This window comes from Mirounga leonina, unplaced genomic scaffold (genome assembly GCF_011800145.1).
Source record: "Mirounga leonina isolate KUSES-001 unplaced genomic scaffold, KU_Mleo_1.0 Mir_101609, whole genome shotgun sequence".
In the NCBI taxonomy this organism is placed as follows: domain Eukaryota; kingdom Metazoa; phylum Chordata; class Mammalia; order Carnivora; family Phocidae; genus Mirounga; species Mirounga leonina.
In genome coordinates, this window is record NW_023270164.1 from 2859451 (window position 1) to 2881064 (window position 21614).

Below are 21614 nucleotides of genomic sequence, written 5' to 3' on the forward strand. Positions count from 1 at the left end.
TGCTGTTTCTGTTCTCTGAAGTTAGATACCTATTTGTGATGAAGAATACATTTGTGTAAGGGGGCAAGATTGGAATGCACTAAAGTGAAATGGCTCATGTTGACCACATCAGCTTTAATGGAACTTACTTGATATACTCACAATCTGACTGTGTATGTGCTGTGTTTTATACAGGGAATCATCATCCAGGGACCTGCCAGAGACCACAAGAAAACATGGGGAGGAGTAAGTGTCTCTTTGCTTTTTAATAATTCATACTTTCTCCATATTAATCTGTGTATCCAGGAAATTAAATTTGCAACTCAGTTTTTTTTTGTGGACATCTAACTTGTATTTCTGGTTAGTGTTAGAAAGTTTTTGTCTGAAGCAGGGCAGTGCAGGGAAAGACCATCAGACCACATGCTGCTCATTGGCTAGGGTCTTTTGTTTTCCTTTCTTCTGCTCTTTTCTGAACATCTCCCAGTATAGGGAGAGAAGGCTCCCTATATATAGACCTGTCCTAATCCCAGCTTCTTGACAACTCTTAGCAAAGTTACCCATATGCTTCCAATGGTTTCAAAGCCTTGTTGATAATGACATTAAGAAACAGACAAACAAAAAAGATATTGCTATGCAGCTAGTGACAGTATTAAAAAAGTCATCTGTGAGGTTGATTTATTAATGGTTTTGATTTCCCCTAAAATGTTAAAGCCTGGCATTAAGAACCATTAGATGAATTCCTTTTATTTTTCCTTTCTCATGAGGCTATTTATGAGCAGTAGACAGTAGACAAATTCAAGGTCATTTTGTTGTTAATATTAACTAGCCACCAGTGACTCCATAAATAATTCTAATCAACATAGACCATAAAACCAGATGCATAAAGGACCTCAGAGGGAGACTTGGTGTTGTGTAGTATAATGAGAAGAGTATTGGTCATGGAGTTAGAGGCCTGAATTCAAATTCTACTTCTACTGCCTTGATCATATCCTAGAGTTCCCCTACATTTGCTTGTCCATCTCTCAAGTGGGATTTATATATTCTGCACTTCTAGCCACGGAAAGTTGTGGTTGGCATAAGGTAATGATACATATAAAAGTGTGTGAAGAACTCTAAAGTATAGGGGCGCCTGGGTGGCTCAGTCGTTAAGCATCTGCCTTCAGCTCAGGTCATGATCCCAGGGTCCTGGGATCGAGCCCCACATCGGGCTCCCTGCTCCGCGGGAAGCCTGCTTCTCCCTCTCCCAGTCCTCCTGCTTGTGTTCCCTCTCTCACTGTGTCTCTCTCTGTCAAATAAATAAATAAAATCTTAAAAAAAAAAAAAACTAAAGTATATAAAAGAGAGCAGTGGAATCTGCTCATTGCTGTCCTTATTGAATAAGTATATTTTCATTGGTGCTGCCTTTTTTTAAAAGATTTATTTATTTTAGAGAAAGAGAGTGCGCGCATGAGCAGGAGGAGGGAGGGGTAGAGGGAGAAGGAGAGAGAATCCTAAGCAGACTGCGCTGAGTGCAGATCTTGATGCAGGGCTCAATCCGTGACCCTGAGATCACAACCTGAGCCGAAATCAAGAGCCGGCTGCTTAACTGATTGAGCTACCCAGGCACCCCCATTGGTTCTTTTAACAGTTAAAATGAAGTTATATGATCAGATGCTCATGTAGGCAACAGGGCTGGGATCAGGGTTGTGCAAGGGACAAAGAGTGCCTCCTTATATTTTGTGCTCTAGGCACTTTGCTTGCCACATCTTAGTATGGGCCCAGGTTGGCAGCCCCAGGGATTATGGATCAATCATGAAAAATTTCTTCCTGAACCTTGTTGAGTCAGATTTTGCCTGTTTTCTCCAGTGATTTCCTGGGGGACTGATTAGCCCCCGGGATTCTGGTTCTTTCCCAACCTCCACGAAATATATCAATCTCCTGATATTTTAGAAATGTAAAAGACATGAGTAAATTTGAAAAGAACTGGTGAAAGTTCTGGGACTAATCCACGCCATGTCCTAACTCCAAGTCAGCTATCAACAGAAGTGTCCAGAGTAACTCACTGTGGCTTGGTCCTCACCTAATCTCAAGCTTCAGGTGGATTTGGAGAATGTTTGGATTGTTGGATTTCATCATGACCACACAGAGAAGCTACACTGAGGCAGAGCAACACATTCCTTGTTGTTTCCTCTCTTCCTTTTCAGAATGATCATCAGGTCATTAGCAAGGAGATCATTAGGAGCTTACTTTAAAAGGTGCTTCAGCAAGTCTTTGTTTAAATGGTCAGGCAACTAAAAGGAGTTCTTGTAAAGGATAGGACATGGTAATGTTATCTGCAAGGATGGGCATATTTCCATTCTGGAGATTAGATAAGGGAAGTGCTCCAAAAAATGCTACTTAACAAACACATGGAAGCTTCTAATAGCATTTTGACTGTTTGTGTTGACCACTTTAAAAGCATCCTTCACATCCTGAATCTCAAAGACTCTATCCTTTTCTCCCTAAGCTTTACTTAGCTTGCATGATTTCACTTGCTAATTGCAGTCACTGTTAGTGGGGGGAAAAAGATGCTACTATGTGGTAATTTTTTTCTCTTCTGGCAACATACAATGAAGTTTTTTACTGGATTTGGCAAAGATTCTCACAAACATAGCTCAATGTGTCATACAAAGGGACAGCAGAGGAAAATATCACAAAGACATGGCACTAGCCTCATTAATGAGGAGGCCAGAAAACAAAGAACACAGCTGGAAAACCATACGGTGTAGGTGAAAAGTTAAAATTAATATTGGCGTGAATTTCTTTTAGTATTTTTTGGTACTGGATGAAGAAATTATCTATTAAAATGTGTTAGATGAATCATTCTTTTATGTAACATGAAAAAAAGTGTGAGCCAAGTCTTAAAAATGGTGGTGGGAGGATGAGAATACGCTTGTGTATTTAATTTTTTATTAGACCACCATCAGTGTCCATTTTATGTGTCATTGAAATCCCATTTACTACATATATATGAATTCTGAGCTAGAGCTTTATATTTAGGACTTTAAGAATATATAATTATTTTGATATCAACAAGTGTCTGTGGAGCACTTCATAACTCAAATATTTCTCGTGCATTATCTTATTTGAGTTGTAAGAGAACTCTATGATGTAAATAGGGATATTATCTTTATTTTATATATTATAAAACTGAAGGTATGAGAGAAAGTCTTATCTAAATTCCACAGCCTATAAAATGGAGAGCCATAATGCAAACCTAGGTTTCCTTATGTCCTATGCAGTTTTTCTTTTCTTCCAATAGACCATGTTCTGAATACCCTAGTCATTAGTAGTATATAAAGTCAATTAAAAACTTAGGAGCTATCTGTTGATTTGATAGGTAGGGAAGAAAATGTTTTCTCAGATCTACGAGGATGTTCATATATTCCATGGGGGACTGGACAGATGGGCAAAGAGAATTGGCTCACTGTTCATCACCATTTATGATAACAGCTAAAACACATGTATTAGATAGTGGAGTGCCTCAAATATCAAAGTCTTGTGAGGAAAATTAATGAAGCAATGAACCCATAGTGCCAGGTGCCTAAAGTAAGGGGTCTAAAATACCACTTACCTGGTGAAAGCCACCATTCCTGATCAATAGGTTTTTGCCTTGGTGGTTTTTCTTAACAGGAAGAATATAATACATTATGGAACACCAGAATAGTAGGAGACAACAAAGGGAGATGCTGTTACAAAAAGGAACAGCATGTATAAATAAAATCATGTATAAGATTTCACTGGAGAATGAACATTTCACAAAGAAGAAAATGTGAGGATTTTATAATGTGTATGTATATACTGCTAGAGTATTTATCTTCATCATCTTCAGATGGAAATTAAAACTTTATTCTATGTTTTCATCCTCCCACCCCCTGAGCAACTAGTATATTAATGACAAAAGTCTCGATACTCCACAAAGCAATTCCTTGGGATTTTTCTTGCTAAAAATTTCGGGAGTTGTTTTGTTACAATGTGGTGTTTTGTTTTCTTTTTTTAGATTTATTTGAGAGAGAGAGAGTGTGAGAGAGAGCACAGGGTGGGGAGGGGCAGAGGGAGAAGGGAGAGAGAATCCAAGCAGACGCCCTTCTGAGTGCAGAGCCCAATGCAGGGCTCAGTCCCACAACCCTGAGATCATGACCTGAGCCAAAATCAAGAGTTGGTCACCCAACCAACTGAGCTACTCAAGCACCCCTGTTTTGTTACGAGTAGATTTTGATTTTTAAGTCATACTTCTTTCCATGTGAATTTTTTTTATATCAGAACACACTTCTCTTACTGCATGTTCTAAGTGCTAGAGCAGCAATTCATGGTTTTTATCAGCCTAATATACAGTTATGGATTGTGAATTCCACTGTCTTTACCTTAAGAACAGAGCTTCTGGAAGAAATTCATTATGTTGGCTCAATAATAGCCACAAGATGCTGCTACACCTGTTTTACAAAATGGGAATAATATTTAGCCATGAATCTTCAAAAGGATTAATTTTGCTTCATTGTATAGAAAACAGTATTGGGAATAGCTGAATGATGGCAAGCAGACAGGGCTTATTTGTGGAGAATAATTAAAATAATGTAGCTTAGCATTTTTTGTTTTTCCTCTTCCCTTATTTAGTCTTTAGAAATTTACCTAGCCTAGAAGAAAATCCTGGGTCTCTAAGATCTAAGTCTGAAAAATGAGTTTCTATCTTCATTTTCTATACCTAATGGTAACTTAATGCCCTTGATGTTCTCATATCAATGAACATATAAAAAAACAGCGGCCGTGTGCCAGTTACAGTCTTTGTTTTTTATTAAAACGTAGCAGCATAATTTCTTTGGGTCACTGGATGTACTTGGCTCCTTTAGCCCAAGAAACGCAAACATGTTACCCCACTTATCAAGACTTACTGGAAGGAAAGATGGTTTCGAGCTACCACAGTAAATCTCTAAGCTCTTTGATTCCCTGCTGAACTACTGCTCAGTTGAGGCCAATCCTAAACTTTAACTCTGAGCATACAGCTCTGTATTTTCAAACAGGGAATGAACATTCAAACTGACAAGCACTGTAAAGTGACTTTCTTTTAATGTAATATCTAATTTTATTTGACAGCTCCCTGGTTTATAGTTCAAGTAAAGGCACACATTTAAAGCCAATTAATTATTTCATTTTCTGGCCTGTATTAAATTTCAGAGTTTCTTTATTACAGTAGCATATTCATGCCTCTGCAGTTTAGATGACATCACCAATTTATTGTAAACCCTTATCTTCATAATTTTATAACAGTAATACAAATCTGCTTGGGGTTGACAGCAGCCATTGCTTTTTCCTAGCAAGTCTTTTCCACTAGGAAAATGAGGTAACTATTTAAGGGTCAAGCTACTTTAAAAACAAACAAACAAACAAACTCATTATAGTGCTTGATGCTTTTTGTCTTTGATACAATCCTCTCTGCCTTTTACCTATTTAACAAGAAAATAACCTTTGGTACTTAAGTTAGGTTTGCACTGTTGACATTTTTTTTTCACTTGAGGCAAAATTCATGTAACAGAATTCACCATGTTAAAGGTACAATTCAGTGACACTTCATCATTCACAGTGTTATGCGACTATTTCCAAAAATGTTCATCACCTCCAGAGGAGACTCCAGACCCATTAAGCAGTCAGTCTCCAATCCTCCCTCTCCCTAGGCCCTGGCAACCTGTAATCTGCTTTCTTTCTCTATGGGTTTACCTATTTGGGATATTTCATATGCAGGGAATAATACAACATAAGACCTTTTGTGTCTGGCTTTTTTTTCCTTTTTTTTTTTTTTTTTAAGGTTTATCCATGTTGTTTTTGTTTTGTTTTGTTTTGCTTTAAAGATTTTATTTATTTATTTGACAGAGAGAGAGAGACAGCGAGAGAGGGAACACCAGCAGGGGGAGTGGGAGAGGGAGAAGCAGGCTTCCCGCAGAGCTGGGAGCCCGATGTGGGTCTCGTTCCCAGGACCCTGGGATCATGACCTGAGCCGAAGGCAGATGCTTAACGACTGAGCCACCCAGGTTCCCCTCCATGTTGTATTTGTATTAGTACCTTATCCCTTTTATGGCTGAATAATATCCCATTGTATAAATATACCACATTTTGAATATCTGTTCACCAGTTGATGGACATTTGGGTTGTTTCCACCCTTTGGCTATTGTAGGTAATGCTGCTGTGAACATTGTTGTACAAGTTTTTGTTTGAATATCTGTTTTCAGTTCTTTGAGATGTTTTCTAGGAGTGACTGTTGACATTTTTGGCTGGATAATTCTTTGTATGGGAGGGGGGTGCTGTCCTGTGTGTTCTAAGATGTTTAGAAACATCGTTGGCCTCTCCACACTAGATGCCAGGGGTTCCTTCCTCTCCAAGTTGTGACAACCAAAAATGTATCCAGACAGTGCTAAATGTTCCTTAGGGGTGCAAAATTGCCCTGGGCTGAGAACCACTAATTTAGAATAAAGTAAAGTAAATCTTTACAGACAAGCCATAATACACATATTATGGTGTTTTTCATAGAAGTATTTGAGTCTAAAGGGGAACGTTATATGGTTTTGGAAACCAAGATATAACCCTGGTTCTATAATCAAGCAGTTGTGTCCTTGGGTGAGTCACTTAACTTCTGGATTTCAGTTTTCTCATCAGTAAAATGAAGGGATTGAGATGGATCAGTGGTTTCCAGTGTGCTCAGTGAAGCCCCAGGTTTTCTAAAGGGATCCCTGAGGAGCCACCATGAGGGAAAGGAAGAAAACGAAGTATTCCTGGTAATTAGCACCTCCACTTTAGGCAGAGCAAGCAAAAGTTTGCATTGTGCTATCATTCCTAGAGAAAATTCACATATAAACAATATTAATTCCACCAGTAAAAAGTCATTTCTGAAGTCCATGTGCTAATTAACAAAGGCACTAATTTGTCAGTGAGACTCCATTTTCTAAATCCATTATGCTCTGCTGCTGTTGGCAGGAGAAAAAAGTAGCTGAGTGCTCTCTTTTGAGTGCTATCTGAATAGCCATCTCTGGAATGTGGCTTTTTGATTAACTGTAGAACATATTCTATTAGGACAATTATTCACTCCTAGAGTCTAGATTACAGCTATCACATAGGTAATATCATACTGTCTATGTTGACAAGTTGTAAAGCGTTCACTATAAATAAAGTTAGGTATTTAAAACCATATTTCGTATTTGGTGAGTTCTGTCTACCTGCCTTTTTTCCCCATTAAATGGCCATTATCAGTTATAGTTATTTCCATATTCTTCCATGTGGGTCAGAACTATAATCAGTGTAGATAGGATACGTAAACTAAAAAGAAACTTTTATGGTTCTAAGAACTGTAAACACTGAGACAAATGATACTCTTGCTGATATAATTAAGGTACTAGTGACAGGAGAAATACCCATCTTTGGAATTCTTCTGTTCTGATGATTCCACCTGATTATGTGCTTAATTTTGTATAAATTAGACCATTTTCTAATTCTGTATTTGTTTGTTTCCTATGGGTAAGGTGCACCCCCTCATCCATAAATATCATGTATTAGAGTATCCTACCTTTAAATCAGTTCTTATGATCACTAGTAACTTGATTGCTGCCATCTACCATCTCAGAAAAATTCCTTAATAAGGAGTTATGAATTGTAAAATTCCTCCAAAAGAAAATTTGGCCTTCTACCTTTTTTTATGAGACAATCTATGAGACCATTTCTCTGTATCTCATTATTCCTTATTAAGCATAAAATCAGTGGACAAGACACATCTGAATGAATATACGTTGTAAAATTTGATTTTAAAGAAAACCATTTTGAGTTAGTAAGACTCACTCTTGGGGGAACCATGTTTTGTTTTTAGAGAATATTGACTTTATAGACATACATTACTTCTGTTGTTTTCTCTCTTATAGAAATCCATTTCTGGCATTTGCTCCACCCTTATTCCTGGAAACCTGCCTGTTATCATCTGGCATTTTGTTACATACCTCCGGGGGCACAAAGATGTATTTTTTTAAGTGTTAGATAGTGATCATAACCACCACATTGTCCTTAAGAAACAGCTTCAGGATTATTTCTTCTCTCAAACCCTGAGGCTTCCCACTCTCACTAGCTCAGTCCTGTAACTTCAAATTAATTTTTTAAGTATCTGAGTTCTTATATGGGCTTCAGCTCCCTAATTCACATGAAAACATATATATATATATATACTACATGCCATCATAAGCTGTACATTTGTAACATCTTGATTGGGTATATGAACACCACTATACAACAAATTTCTGAATTAGAAAACCTACCCCCTATGAAAAAATTAACCTTTAAGTTCTACAAATAGGTCACAGAGGTAAAATATAATTGGGAAATACTTTATTTTTTTTCCACCTTATCAAGAAATAGGAAGATGGTCCAAATGGCATCTTTTTAGTTTGCATAATTTTGTTTTTTAGTAAGTGAAGTGTCACTTTGGAATGTGAGAATTTGTTTTTCTAGGGAAAGTTACTTCCATCAGTCTGTGATAAGAAATACCTACTTAATACCTTTTTCAGCCAGAAAAAACCTTGAAGGCATTGTATGCATGACCAACGGAGTAAATAATAGTATCAAAATGGCTTAGAAGCAAGAAAACAAGGAATTATGAATATGACACATCGTAGATTCTTTTTATATATATCTGAGCACAGGGTTGGATGGGGAGGGTGTGCCTTGTTGATTTTCTCTTCTTATTTATTTGCTGTTGGTTTGGGGGATGGTGGTTGCTTGGCTGGAAAATAGTGTATTCATATCTCAAAAGGTTTTGGATAAGATAAACTACGCCTACTCAACAAAAATCTTTCCAATTAAAAAACTTCACAGTTACAACTGAAAGGGCCTAAGAAATCATATACGATACCTTAGCTTAGGAGACAGGCCCAGATAAATTAAGCAATAAAGAACCATGTAGCCAGTTTAGTGCCAGAGCTGGAATAGGAATCTGCATATTGTGACTACAAATTCAGGACCTTTTCACCATATTACACTCCTCTCTTGTCCTGCAGTTTCACTGGGCTTAATTCAAGGTTGGTGAAAGTGGTGAACAGATACTGGTTTCGAAAAGATGGTTTCAGAAGTCAGTGTTGATGTGACAAACAGGAGGCTCATATATATGGATAGCTTAGCATATTCTGCAGTCTTATGAGAAATTCACAACTAAACAAGATATTAGAGATTTATTCAGAAAAGAAAAACAGCTTCCTGGTTAGTGTGTGAACCCATTATAGATTCAGTTGTTGCTGTACCAAGATTTACACAGCATTCTCTAGGAACAAACTTTCCATTTGAATAAATACATTTTGCAGATTGCTGATGTTTATCTTTTTAATAAGTGTTTAAAAAAACTTTTTAAAAAGTATTTTTATGGAAATAGTTCTAAAACAGATCATATAATCTACTTCCTTCCTAAACAATATCGTGAACATCATGGTCCTTTCTTGATGACTCAGATTCATCATTATAAACATAATCACTGATACCTACAGCTTTGGTTAGTATGGGGGAAGGGGAGAGGTTAAAGCCTATTCCAAATAACCCTCAAAGGGCCTTCTGTCTCTCTTTTCCCTTGCCTTCAGATTAATCAGCTTTCATTTCTTGTTTCTCTCAGTGTGTTGAAGTAGTTCAGCCCATCCTGCCCCTTCTACTTTTCAGCTGTAATGTGCAGTGAGGCTTTCAAGTTTCATAGCCAGGCTCGTAGATGAGGGTTGCATAAATTGATCCTTGATGAATCTAAGGGAGCTGGGGCTTCCTGTAGGTAAAGCATAAGATAAATTGTAATGCAAGACCTTGGTCATCTCTTGTTTCTAAGTTCATGAGATAGGGTTTATTTGAGTGTTTTCTGCATAAATGATATATTACTATCAATATCCACAATGATCATGTAAAATATTGAATAGCTACCTGAACTATCAGATAACCTAAAAATGAATAGAAAATAATTTAATTATTCAGTGTATTTTGTTGTAGCTACTCCTGATTCTCTTTAGATATGTCATGTGTATAATTTTCATTTCTTATTCTAACCTTCTTAAAATCTTTGTGGTCTGTTGTTAAAATTCTAATGATAATAATAGACTGTCAGCATACATTTGACCAAACTTGAAGTTAATAAAAGTAAGCATATAAGTTATTGTAAAGGATGCTTCCTTATGATTTTGTTACAGATGTCAGATCCTTATAATAAGGACCAGAAATAGACCTTAATTTACGTTCTGAAGAATTTCTTGTATTTTAAAATCTCTTACCTCCCAAATATTTATTAATCATCAAAGTATATTGTGGCCACTGCACGGCATTAGGTAATTGAAAGAACCTATGAGATTCTCATAAGGCTTTAATAGTGGCTAAATGTATGGTGCAGCAGGAGAAAAATGGCTAAGGTGATTTTTAGTCGCACGGGACACACTTTGTCTTCTAATTGTGAACCACCGAGATATATCTAAGATAACCTTGGTTTCAGGGAAGCCAAGGCACAAGTTCACTGAGAATCTTTGATACTCTGCTGATCAGATAGCTGAAGGTAGACTGCATATTCAATTAAGTCAGATGCACACCATCAGTCTATACATTTTCAATAAGCAGTCTAGACAGACTAGTACAGAGTGCCTCCAAGGGAGTTTCAGACTTAAAACAAACTTTATAAAGCTAGTACTTTTCATCCTAAACTTGACCAAGGGGACCAAACTCCCAGGCATCCCTAGAGTTAAGCATACAGATTCACTGCAAGTTAACCCGATCCTTATTCATTCTGTATTTTCTGAGTGTATTTTTATTATCAGTTTGGCAGATCTGTTGTTTATCCTTTTATGCAGTAACTGCCACCATGGTGGTGACAAGTCATACTACTATTTATTGAGCATTCATTCTTTGCCAAGCCCTGAGTAAAGTACATTATGTACGTTACCTCATTTATAACTATGAGACTGGTGCTATCATTCCAGTCTTACAGATGAAGAAAGCAAGCTTAGGGTTTTTGCTTTTCTCCCATAGCTGTTTGCTCTAACAACTTTTTCTTGCTTTCTAAATGTGGAACTGATGTGCACCACTGAACAAGCTTGGGATACCAATGAGATCACATTTGTTACTCAAACAACCACAGCCTCTGGTAATACAAGAATGTCTTCCTTCCCTGACCAACCCTGTTCCCAGGGGAAATTCAAGAACTTTAGGATTGCACATTAGGTCTAGAAGAGTAGGTCTTGACTCTTGCATTGAAGAAAAGATAATGGAATGCTAGATTAATTTTACACAGTTCCTATTCTCTGTTGCTCTTGATTTTCTTGCTACTGTTGCTACTATATAGTCTTATATCAAAACCAGGGCAACTAAACCAGGTGTTCTGGTACCCAGAACAGTCCCAAGTACACTAAAGGAATCACTACAGTAATTGAATAAATTGCCCTAGCTGGGCTGGTAGTAATTTCCAGCAGTTCTGGAAAAAGAAAAGGGCACCTTTCTATTTAGCATTTCACTTACCTTTGCCTGCCCACTCCATAATACAGTAGGCCTGATTTCCCGGTAATTCAGCTATTTAGTGACCTTGTTGTTTCAGTTTTTATATTCCTGATCTCTTCTACAGGCAAGCTCATGGAAGCAGAGTGGCTAATTGAGGAAGGACTAACTTAGTATAATCTACAACTGAGTGATGTGACTAGGGGAACTACACTGTATTCTTTTCTTGCTACCTATAACTCTTATGAAGGCTGCAATAACCCATATGATAGGTTTCTGTCACTTTGAACCTTCAAAAGGATCTTGGTTTCCTTCCTCAAGAGAAGGAACTTCCCAGCCCATTTAAGCTTGGAGTGCCAAATAGATTTGGGAGAGTGGTAGCAAGATTCCATGTGTCTCCAGAACCTGTAGGTCGGAGTCTCCCACTTTCTGAGTTTTTGGTGCCCTTAATTGTCAGAGTGATTTTTTCATAGCAGCCATAGGCCGAAAGAAGTACCTAATAATTCCATTTAGTAAGTAAGTAGGTCCAAACAACTTAAATATTTCTATCCTGACAGCTTAGTAGCCATTTGAAAAAGTAATATACCTAAATTCAAAGAAAGTAATATTTTTATTTAAATATTAAATAGTCCTGCATAGGATGTGTGTTCCTGTTGGGTACTTCTCAAACCTTGGAATCAAATTGGATACTGCCACCTCCATTTCCTGTTCTATATTGATTTTTCACACAGCATTTTTTTTTAAGATTTTATTTATTTATTTGACAAAGAGAGACAGCGAGAGCAGGAACACAAGCAGGGGAAGTGGGAGAGGGAGAAGCAGGCTTCCCGCCGAGCAGGGAGCCTGATGCGGGGCTCGATCCCAGGACCCTGGGATCATGACCTGAGCTGAAGGCAGACGCCCAATGACTGAGCCACCCAGGCGCCCGCACACAGCATATTTTTTTAATCACAGCTGAAAATCGAACTTCACGAAGGAAATGAGTCTAGAACTATCTAATGATGAAACCATTAACTACCTTAAGCTGGTAATTTGTGGGCCAGCAGATGTTGAGTATCAATGCATTTCCTTCAAAAATATAAAGTATCTGCACATTCTCCATGAATTTGCTGCAGCACCCTAGGGGCCCTTGGTACACACTTTGAGTACCAATGTGCTAGTTCCTTGCCAGGCCAAAAAGCATCTGGTTATGCCCTCTTCCCCAAAACAGTATGTGTCTAGCTACTCCACCTCTCCATAACTATTAGGGGAAATGAGGTGGTTCTTTTAGAACTAAAAATGTTGCTCCAAAGGGAGCACAAATAGAAGTATTCTACACATTTCAAAAGGTAGTTTCTCTTGCTAAAAAAGGATATTTAAGTGCTGTAAATTACTTTACTGTTGTATTTGTTTCATAGTCGTATATTAAGTTTGCAGTGCTACTTTATAATTAGAACACAGTCCATGGTTTCCCAGGTTCTAGTCACTTTCAAGTTCTTCCCATTCTGCCTTTTCATTCATTCTGCACTTACTGAATCCTATTCTTTTTTTTCTTTTTAAGATTTTATTTATTTATTTGACAGAGAGAGACACAGTGAGAGAAGGAACACAAGCAGGGGGAGTGGGAGAGGGAGAAGCAGGCTTCCCACCAAGCAGGGAGCCCAATGTGGGGCTTGATCCCAGGACCTCGGGAACATGACCTGAGCCGAAGGCAGACGCTTAATGACTGAGCCACCCAGGCGCCCCACTGAATCCTATTCTTACCAAGTTCTTTATCAGGTGTTATGAAAGGTTGGATCAAAATATTAATAATATATGGGCCTCTGCCCTCAGGAAGCTTACAGGCTTCAGGGGGAACCAGATAGGCATACCAGAAATTATAATACAGCTTAATTAATTGCTGTAATTGACATATTCACAAATACTGAGAGTCTATAGCACCTCTGTCTAATGAAGTGGGTAGTAGAATCTGGGGAAAATTTTTAGAGGCTGTTACATCTGAGTGGAATAGGAGTTCACTAGGCAGAGGAAATATTAGGTACAAAATTAGAGAGGCATAAAAGAAATGGTGAATGGTAAGATTTGGTTTGACTGAGGGATAAGGTGCATGGTGCGTGTAGTGGCCGAAAAAATCACCCAGTAGCCATATCTTTCCTCTCTTTCCCCTTCTTTCCATTCCTGTTGCCACCATTCTAATGCATAACCTCATTATTTCTTAATCTGGTCTGTTGTCAGTAGCCTTTTACCTAGCCTTTATCCCTCCATTTTGTCTTCATCCCACCCCTAAATCTGTTGTATCTATACATTTTTCTAGGTAATGAAGTAGTAATCTAAAATCTTGAGTGCTATCGAATAGTTTGAATATTGTAGCTTAACATTGAGTGCCTCCATGACATGGCTATTGGCCCCCATTTCCAGTTTCATTTTCCACTCCTCCCATTTTGAATCTTATACTCTGGCCCTACTGACCAAGCTCACTGTACCTTATTTATGTCCCTTGCTTTATTCAATTCAAAGCCCTCATTCAGTGTTTTGTTTTCCTAGGATGTCTTTCCTCACCACCTTTGCATGTCCTAATCCTACCAATCCTTAAAAGGCCAGCCCAAAAAAACTTTTCAGGAGTCCTCCTCCAGGTTACTTTCCCACCCCCAAACATACGCACCCAGTAGAGTTATACCTGCCTTCTGACCTCAAAGAGCATCCACCATGGTCAGTCTTTCATTAGAGTTCTTTGTGTTTCTTTTATCTTTATTATCTTTTACACTGAAGAGCCTTGAGGGCAGAGGCCATCTGCTAGTCATCTTTGTAACTTGTCATGATCTCCTTGTACATAGTCTATATTCAGTAAGTATGTCCTAAGAAAAAGAATTGTGTTCACTTAAAAGAAAAATTTAAATATTTGCAACTTTAAATAGTGGCTTCTTCAGTGAAATCAGACCCAAAGTGAGAGAACTGATTAGATAATTGGAGTAGACATTTTTCGGGGGCAGTTCTTAATTTGCAGACCTAATTGTCTGCTGTTTTTCAGCAAATGTTTGTACGTGATTGCACTTGGCTAAAGATTTTTGGCATTATCCTACAATGCATTAAGAAATATATTCTACAACTACATATTTTGTTTAAGGCAGTAATTTAGGTAGTTACTTGAGCCATTCTCATTTATTTTTATTCTTTTCTTTTGAAGAGAAGGCATAGGTGAGAGCTATTTATTTTGAAATTATGAAAAAGTAGTTACATTTTTAAAATAAATATAATTGGTGGGTGTGTATGTATCAGTCCTAGATTTTAAATATTTTTATTAGTAAGGGTGTTTTCTAACTGAATCTAAAGAAAACAGTTTAGGTTTTTCTTTATTTCCTTAATGAGAGAAGTACATGTTTCAGTAACACCTCAGTGTTGTATTCTCAAAATAAATTTACATCCTGTATACTTGTCATATCATTTACTCTCTGATGCAGGCATACAAATGATTCCAGATACCTGTGGCTGACTCACACCCTTTGATGAGAAGGAAGCAGAGGAAGGTGATCAACTTTAGTTAAATATCACTGCCTTAGTTTTTGAAGTCCAAATATAAGCCCTTGCATCTTGGGAAGTGCCCAGTGTTTTAGGAAAAGGTAGTCTGATCTTATCCTATAGGTCCAGGCTGTTATCTTCCTCTTTATTTTGTTTCCACATTGAAAAACTCCTAATTCTGGTATCATCCATTAGATTTCCAAATTGCTTTGATGAGGACCTGACACAACTTCCTGTTCCCTAACATATGGCAGACATAACTAATCTATAACAATATCATTCCTGCTGGTCAGATTCTTACTACAGGTGGTATCTTTTACTTTTTTGATTTAAAAAAAAATTTATTTTTTAGTTTAAATTCAAGTTAGTTAACATATAGTATAGTATTGGTTTCATGAGTAGAATTTAGTGATTCATCACTTACGTATAACACTCAGTGCTCATCCCGACAAATGCCCTCCCCCTACTCCTCCCCTCCAGCAACCCTCAATTTTTTTCCTCTATGTTTAAGCATCTCTTATGGTTTGCCTCCCTCTCTCTTTTTATCTTACATTATTTTTCCTTCCCTTCCCCTGTGTTCATCTGTTTTGTTTCTTAAAACCCACATATGAGTGAAATCATGGTATTTGTCTTTCTCTGACTGACTTATTTTGCTTAGCATAATACCCTCCAGTTCTATCCACGTCAATGTAAATAGCACGATTTCATTCTTTTCGATGGCTGAGTAGTATTCCGTTGTGTATATATATATATGTATATACCACCTCTAATTTATCCATTCATCTGTCGCTAGACATCTGGGCTCTTTCCATAGTTTGGCTCTTATGGACATTGCTGCTATAAACATATGCCCCTTCTAAACCCTATGTTTGTATCCTATGTTTGTATCCTTTAGATAAATACCAAGTAGTGCATTTGCTTGGTCTTAGGGTAGCTCTATATTTAATTTTTTGAGGAATCTCCATACTGTTTTTCGGAGTAGTTGTACCAGTTTGCATTCCCACCAACAGTGTAAAAGGGTTTCCCTTTCTCTGCATCCTTGCCAACATTTGTTGTTTCCTGTCTTGTTCATTTTAACCATTCCGACTGGTGTGATGTGGTATCTCATTGTGGCTTTCATTTGTATTTCCCTGATGCTGAGTGATATTGAGCATTTTTTCATGTGACTGTGAGCCATTTATATGTCTTCTTTGGAGAAATCTCTGTTCATGTCTTCTGCCCATTTCTTGACTGGATTTGTTGTTTTTTGGAGTGTTAAGTTAAATTCTTTATAGATTTTGTATGCTAAACCTTTATCTGATAAGACATTTGCAAACATCTTCTCCGATTCTGTAGGTTGTCTTTTAGTTTTGTCGATTGTTTTCTTTGCTGTGCAAAAGCTTTTTATCCTGATAAAGTCCCAATAGTTCATTTTTGCTTTTGTTTCCCTTGCCTTTGAAGACATGTCTAGTTAAGAAGTTGCTGCGACTGAGGTCAGAGAAGTTACTGCCTGTTTTCTAACTCCAGGATTTTGATGGATTCCTGTCTCACATTTAGGTCTTTAATCCATTTTGAATTTATTTATTTATTTATTTATTTTTAAAGACCTTATTTATTTACTTGACAGAGAGACACAGCGAGAGAGGGAACACAAGCAGGGGGAGTGGGAGAAGCAGGCTTCCTGCCAAGCAGGGAGCCCGATGCGGGGCTTGATCCCAGGACCCCAGGATCATGATCTGAGCCAAAGGCAGACACCCAGTGACTGAGCCACCCTGGCGCCCCTTGAATTTATTTCATTCATCCATAAGTCTGGGTAGGGGTTTATCAATTTTGTTAATTGTTTCAAAGAACCAGCTCCTAGTTTCATTGATTTGTTCTGCTTTTTTGATCTCTGTATCATTGATTTCTGCTCTAATCTTTATTATTTCCCTTCTCCTGCTGGTTTTAGACTTTGTTGTTTTTTCCAGCTTCTTTAGGTGTAAGGTTAGGTTGTGTGTTGGAGACTTTTCTTGCTTCCTGAGAAAGGCCTCTATTGCTATATACCTCCTCTTATGACCACCTTTGCTGCATCCTAAAGGTTTTGGATTGTCATGTTTTCATTTTCATTTGCTTCCATATATTTATTTATTTATTCTTTAATTTCCTGGTTAACCCATTCATTCTTTAGTAGGATTTTCTTTAACCTCCATGTATTTGTGGTCTTTCCCCTTTTTTTCTTGATACGGATATAATATTCATGATCTAATAGTTTTCTTTCCCTTTTCTTTTCCATTACATAATTTTCCATAATTTTATTTTCTATATCACCTATTCATTCCTCCTCTTCTTCCATTCTTGTTGTGATTTCATTTTTGCAGTTAGTTTTGCATCTCAGTTATAGCATTTTTTATTTTGGCCTGAGTAGTTTTTAGGTCTTTTATCTCTGCAGCCCGTGTTTCTCTGGTGTCTTCTATATTTCTTCCAGGCCTAGCTAGTATTATTTTTTTTTTTAATTAATTAGTTTTTATTTTTCAGAAAAAGTTTTACTCAACCAAAATATGCACTGTTAGCATTAACTGCTCTCCCCAAATAATAAATTTCTCCAAATATTATATATTCATAATATTCAACATTGTTAAAATATATTCAAATCCTTCAATTATTGTCTCTTTTGGAGAATATTCTCTTAGAGTTCCAAATGATGAAAGAGGTGATGATCTGTTGATAAAAAGTCAGGTGTATGTGATGGATATGGCAAAAGTTTTTGGCCCTATTCAGTTATTCCCTATGGTTGTCTGGGATTTCACCACCTGTAGTGGTCAGATGTTGTCATGGAAAAGTATAGGTCCATCCATGTCTGCTAACCAATGCAGAGTATGTTTAGATCCATTTTTGATACATAATTTCAACTTTTTTTTAAGATTTTATTTATGTATTTGACAGAGTGAGAGGGAGAGAGCACAAGCAGGCAGAGCAGCAGGCAGAGGGAGGGGGAGAAGCAGACTCCCCGCTGAGCAAGGAGCCCGATGTGGGGCTCGATCCCAGGACCCCCGGGATCATGACCTTAGCTGAAGGCAGATGCTTAACCAACTGAGCCACCCAGGTGCCCCCATAATTTCAACTTCTAGACAATAAGATGCTACTGTTAGTTTTGCCTGAGTTAAAAGTAATGAAATACTCTCTTTGCAGACCACCATACAGTTACCAGAACCTTCTTGTTGGTTATAGTGATGGTTTTAACACGTTTGGGAACTTCATCAACATCCAGCCATTTTCCAGACCACTTTCATTTTTTGTCAAAGCTTATGATCCTCTTCAAAATAGGTCTCTGCTCTTTCAAATCTTGAGGTATTAGTACATCTCTAATCATCTCAGTTTATGATCACCCATCAGTTGGTGTGTTACCTACCCACTTGTCCAACTGTCTTACCTTTCCTATTGCAGCCAGGTGTTGAGAAATTGTAGCAGAAACTAAGTCTGGTTCAAGGCCTCAAATTGCTGTTTTGGGGTTAGCTTCTACCATGGTTCTCAATTGATCTTTATTTAAAACAGATTTGGATCTCCCTCAAGCCTCATTTTTCAGACTTATATCCCCAGAATAAAATTTTTCACACCACCACCGTATAGTCCTTTCACTAGCAGAGCCTTCTCCAAAGACGGAATTGATGTTTCTACTTGGTGTGGTTGCACTATGTCCTAGTTTAAATTCATATAAAAACAGTATTCACAAATATTTCAAAGATATGGTACTGTTCACTTCTGTAAAAGGTGATGATTTCTCTGAGTGTTTTACTTTTAGAAGTTTCATGTTAAGAAATACATAAGCACAGGGACAAGATTTACATGCAGCAGGAACCTGTTGGTCGCACTAGGTGCATGACTTGGTGACCATCTTCACTTTCTTGTGCAAGTTGAGGACTTGCTCCTCTCTAGCAGCCATGGCAGCTTGGGCTCCTCTAAGCCCAGCTAGTGTTGTTCTAAATTCTTGTTTAGATACATTGCTTATATCTGTTTAGAGCAAATCCCTGGCTGTGATTTCTTCTTGATCTTTCTTTTGGAGAGATTTCCTCCATCTTATCATTATGTCTAGGTTTCTGTCTTTTGCATTTTGAAAGCTTGTTATGTTTCCTGTTCCTTAGAGTAGTACTATAATTAAGAAGGGGTCGTACATTGTCTAGGGCCTGGTGCTTCAGGAAGTGTTTCCGGTGTATGCTGTGTGCACTCAGCTGTTGTGTTTTGGCTGCTCTCTCCCACAGGTCAGTTCTCTGCACAGAGTTCCTCCTTGCTTGCAGTGGGGAGTGTTTGGGCTTTTGTCTAGGTGTGCTTTTATTTGTTTGTTAAGATAAGCCTGATTTAAAAAAAGAAGAGAAGAAGAAGAAGCCTGATCCAAGAAAAGAGTAAAGGAAAAGGAACAAAAAAGCAAACAAACAAAAAACTGTAAGCCTGGCTCCAAAGAAAAAGAAAGAAAGAAGGAATAAAGAAAGAAAAGGAGCCTGAGGGCGCCTGGGTGGCTCAGTTGGTTAAGCGACTGCCTTCGGCTTAGGTCATGATCCTGGAGTCCCAGGGTCACATCCTGTATCGAGCTCCCTGCTCAGCGGGGAGTCCGCTTCTCCCTCTGACCCTACCCCCTCTCATGCACTCTCTCTCTCACTGTCTCTCTCTCAAATAAATAAATCAAGTCTTTAAAAAAAAAAAAAAAAGAATCCTGATCCAAAAAATGAAAAGAGTCAATAAACAAAACAACAATTGAACAAAAAACTATAAGCCTGTTTTGAAAGAAAATAAGAAAATAAAGTAAAATAAATTTAAAAAATTTTTAAAATAATTGAAAAAAAGAAAGTCTAGTCCTATTTCCACCAGAACTGAAGCTGATGCTTTGGAACACTCTGTGATCAGTAGATCTGGTACATGCAGGGGACCTGTGTTGGTCTTCTGAGGGAGAGACCTGCCCTAGTATAGATGCCCCGGCCTGGTGCAGGCACATGGGGTTTGGTGTAAGCAACTCCAGCCTGCACTGGAAGTGCTGTGTTTTTCTCTCTGAACTCCAGCCTTGCTGGTGGGGGCGGGGGTGGAAAATGGTGGGGTAATTCACAGCTGCTGCGTTCAGGAGGCCCTCACAGAAAAGTGAACAATCTCCCGTCCTTTGTTCCAGGCTTTTGTCAGATCCCTGCCTTCAGCCTGTGTCTGGACCGTCAGCACTGCTGGCACTTCTGTGTTTTATGTCTGGCCAGTGGCCAGTGGATTCAAAATTCCAAATCTTAAATGACCTGGCAAGGCGCAGACCCACTGCCCTGTCCTGGAGGAGAGCCTTACAGCGCTGCGCCCAGCACCATTCTGCCCCATAAAAACAGTCCCATGGCTGCACAGGTGCCTGGAGTCTATGGTGAAGCGCAGCAAAAAGTTGTCCCCTGCCGTTTAATGGCTGCTGTGTGGCGCCTGGTGGGCCTTTTGTCCCTGGAGAGGCAATATACACTCTTCCAAATGTACTACTGCAAGGAGGGGAGCATTCTCTCTCACTGTGACCCAGGGGATCCCCACACCACAGTGTTTTGCAGGAACCCTACGCGTTGTTCTCTCTCCACTCTCTCCCTCTCTCCTTGACTTCCACTCCCTGAAAAGGCCTCCCTCCCCTCTGAGGCACTGCAGCTTTTCTCCCTCTCAGTTCATGTCTCAGAACCTCGCATCTGCCACGTTCTCTTCCTCCAGTTGTGCAGATTGTTTTCTTAATCCTTAGATCGATTTCCTAGTTGTTCAAAATGATTTGATGTTGATCTAGCTATATTCAAGGGACAAGGCAAGCTTGGGGTCCTCCTACCACTCTGCCATCATAACTGTCTGGGTGGTATTTTCTAATTGACCAGATTTGTTGGGCAAATGAGATAAAATCTACTTGCTAGCGTATTCTACCTAGACTTCTCAGTATTCTATTACCTTGCCGCCCAGTACAAGAAATACAAATACTGTGTTTGTGGAATGCTCTTGGTAATTTGATTAGGCTGGCATTAGAGAGCTGTGTCATGCTATACGTTACCTTAGAGTTGCTTAACTTTTTGAATTAGCCTGCTTTCTGGTTACAAGAGTTAGCTGCTTTCCTTGAACCCCTTTTCCATGTAGATGGTATATATGAAAATTATTTCTGAGGAGTATTTAGTTTTTTCTCTTAAAATCTTAAAATAACATTGTTGTTGATTGTTTGGTTTGTTTTCAAGAAAACTGTCCCAAAATCCAGGGGTATCTTAGACTGTATTAATATATCTGTTGTGTTTAAAAACAAGGAAGCAGATAGTCCTAATCAGTTTTACACTTGTCAGACCACTCAGAGTAATGCACTGAGTGTAGGACACTGCATTTTATGAGATAAAGATGGTGCAGACTCCTGTCTATTTTATATGGCCACAGATGAATAATCTAGACATGCTTATCCTGGAAAAGAGAAACCTCAGCAGAAATCAGTTACTGTCTTCATGTATTAGGTGGTCTATTTATGGAAGGGAATTGTATGTCGTTTCAGAGATCAAAAATAAGACCAACGGCTAGAAAGTTGTTAATTCAGTGAAATGTTCTTTGATAAAGGGCTCTGTAATCAAATAATTATGACAAATGTACGTATCATATTCCTGTTCTGGAAGTTTGCACATATAGATTAAATATATGTTAAGGCCCCTAAAAAGTCATGCAGTAAAAGATCTTGTTAA

At 38.3% G+C, this 21614-nt stretch overlaps 1 protein-coding gene across 2 annotated transcripts in view; it reads left to right on the forward strand.

Moving 5' to 3' along the window:
* PRRG1 (proline rich and Gla domain 1) overlaps window positions 1-21614 on the forward strand; it is a 153391-nt gene that overhangs the window by 61142 nt on the left and 70635 nt on the right. For both annotated transcript variants that reach the window (XM_035002920.1, XM_035002924.1), the window contains exon 2: window positions 175-225. In XM_035002920.1, the coding sequence (XP_034858811.1) occupies window positions 216-225 (10 nt within the window). In that variant the 5' untranslated portion in view covers window positions 175-215. The remainder of the gene's footprint in view (window positions 1-174; window positions 226-21614) is intronic.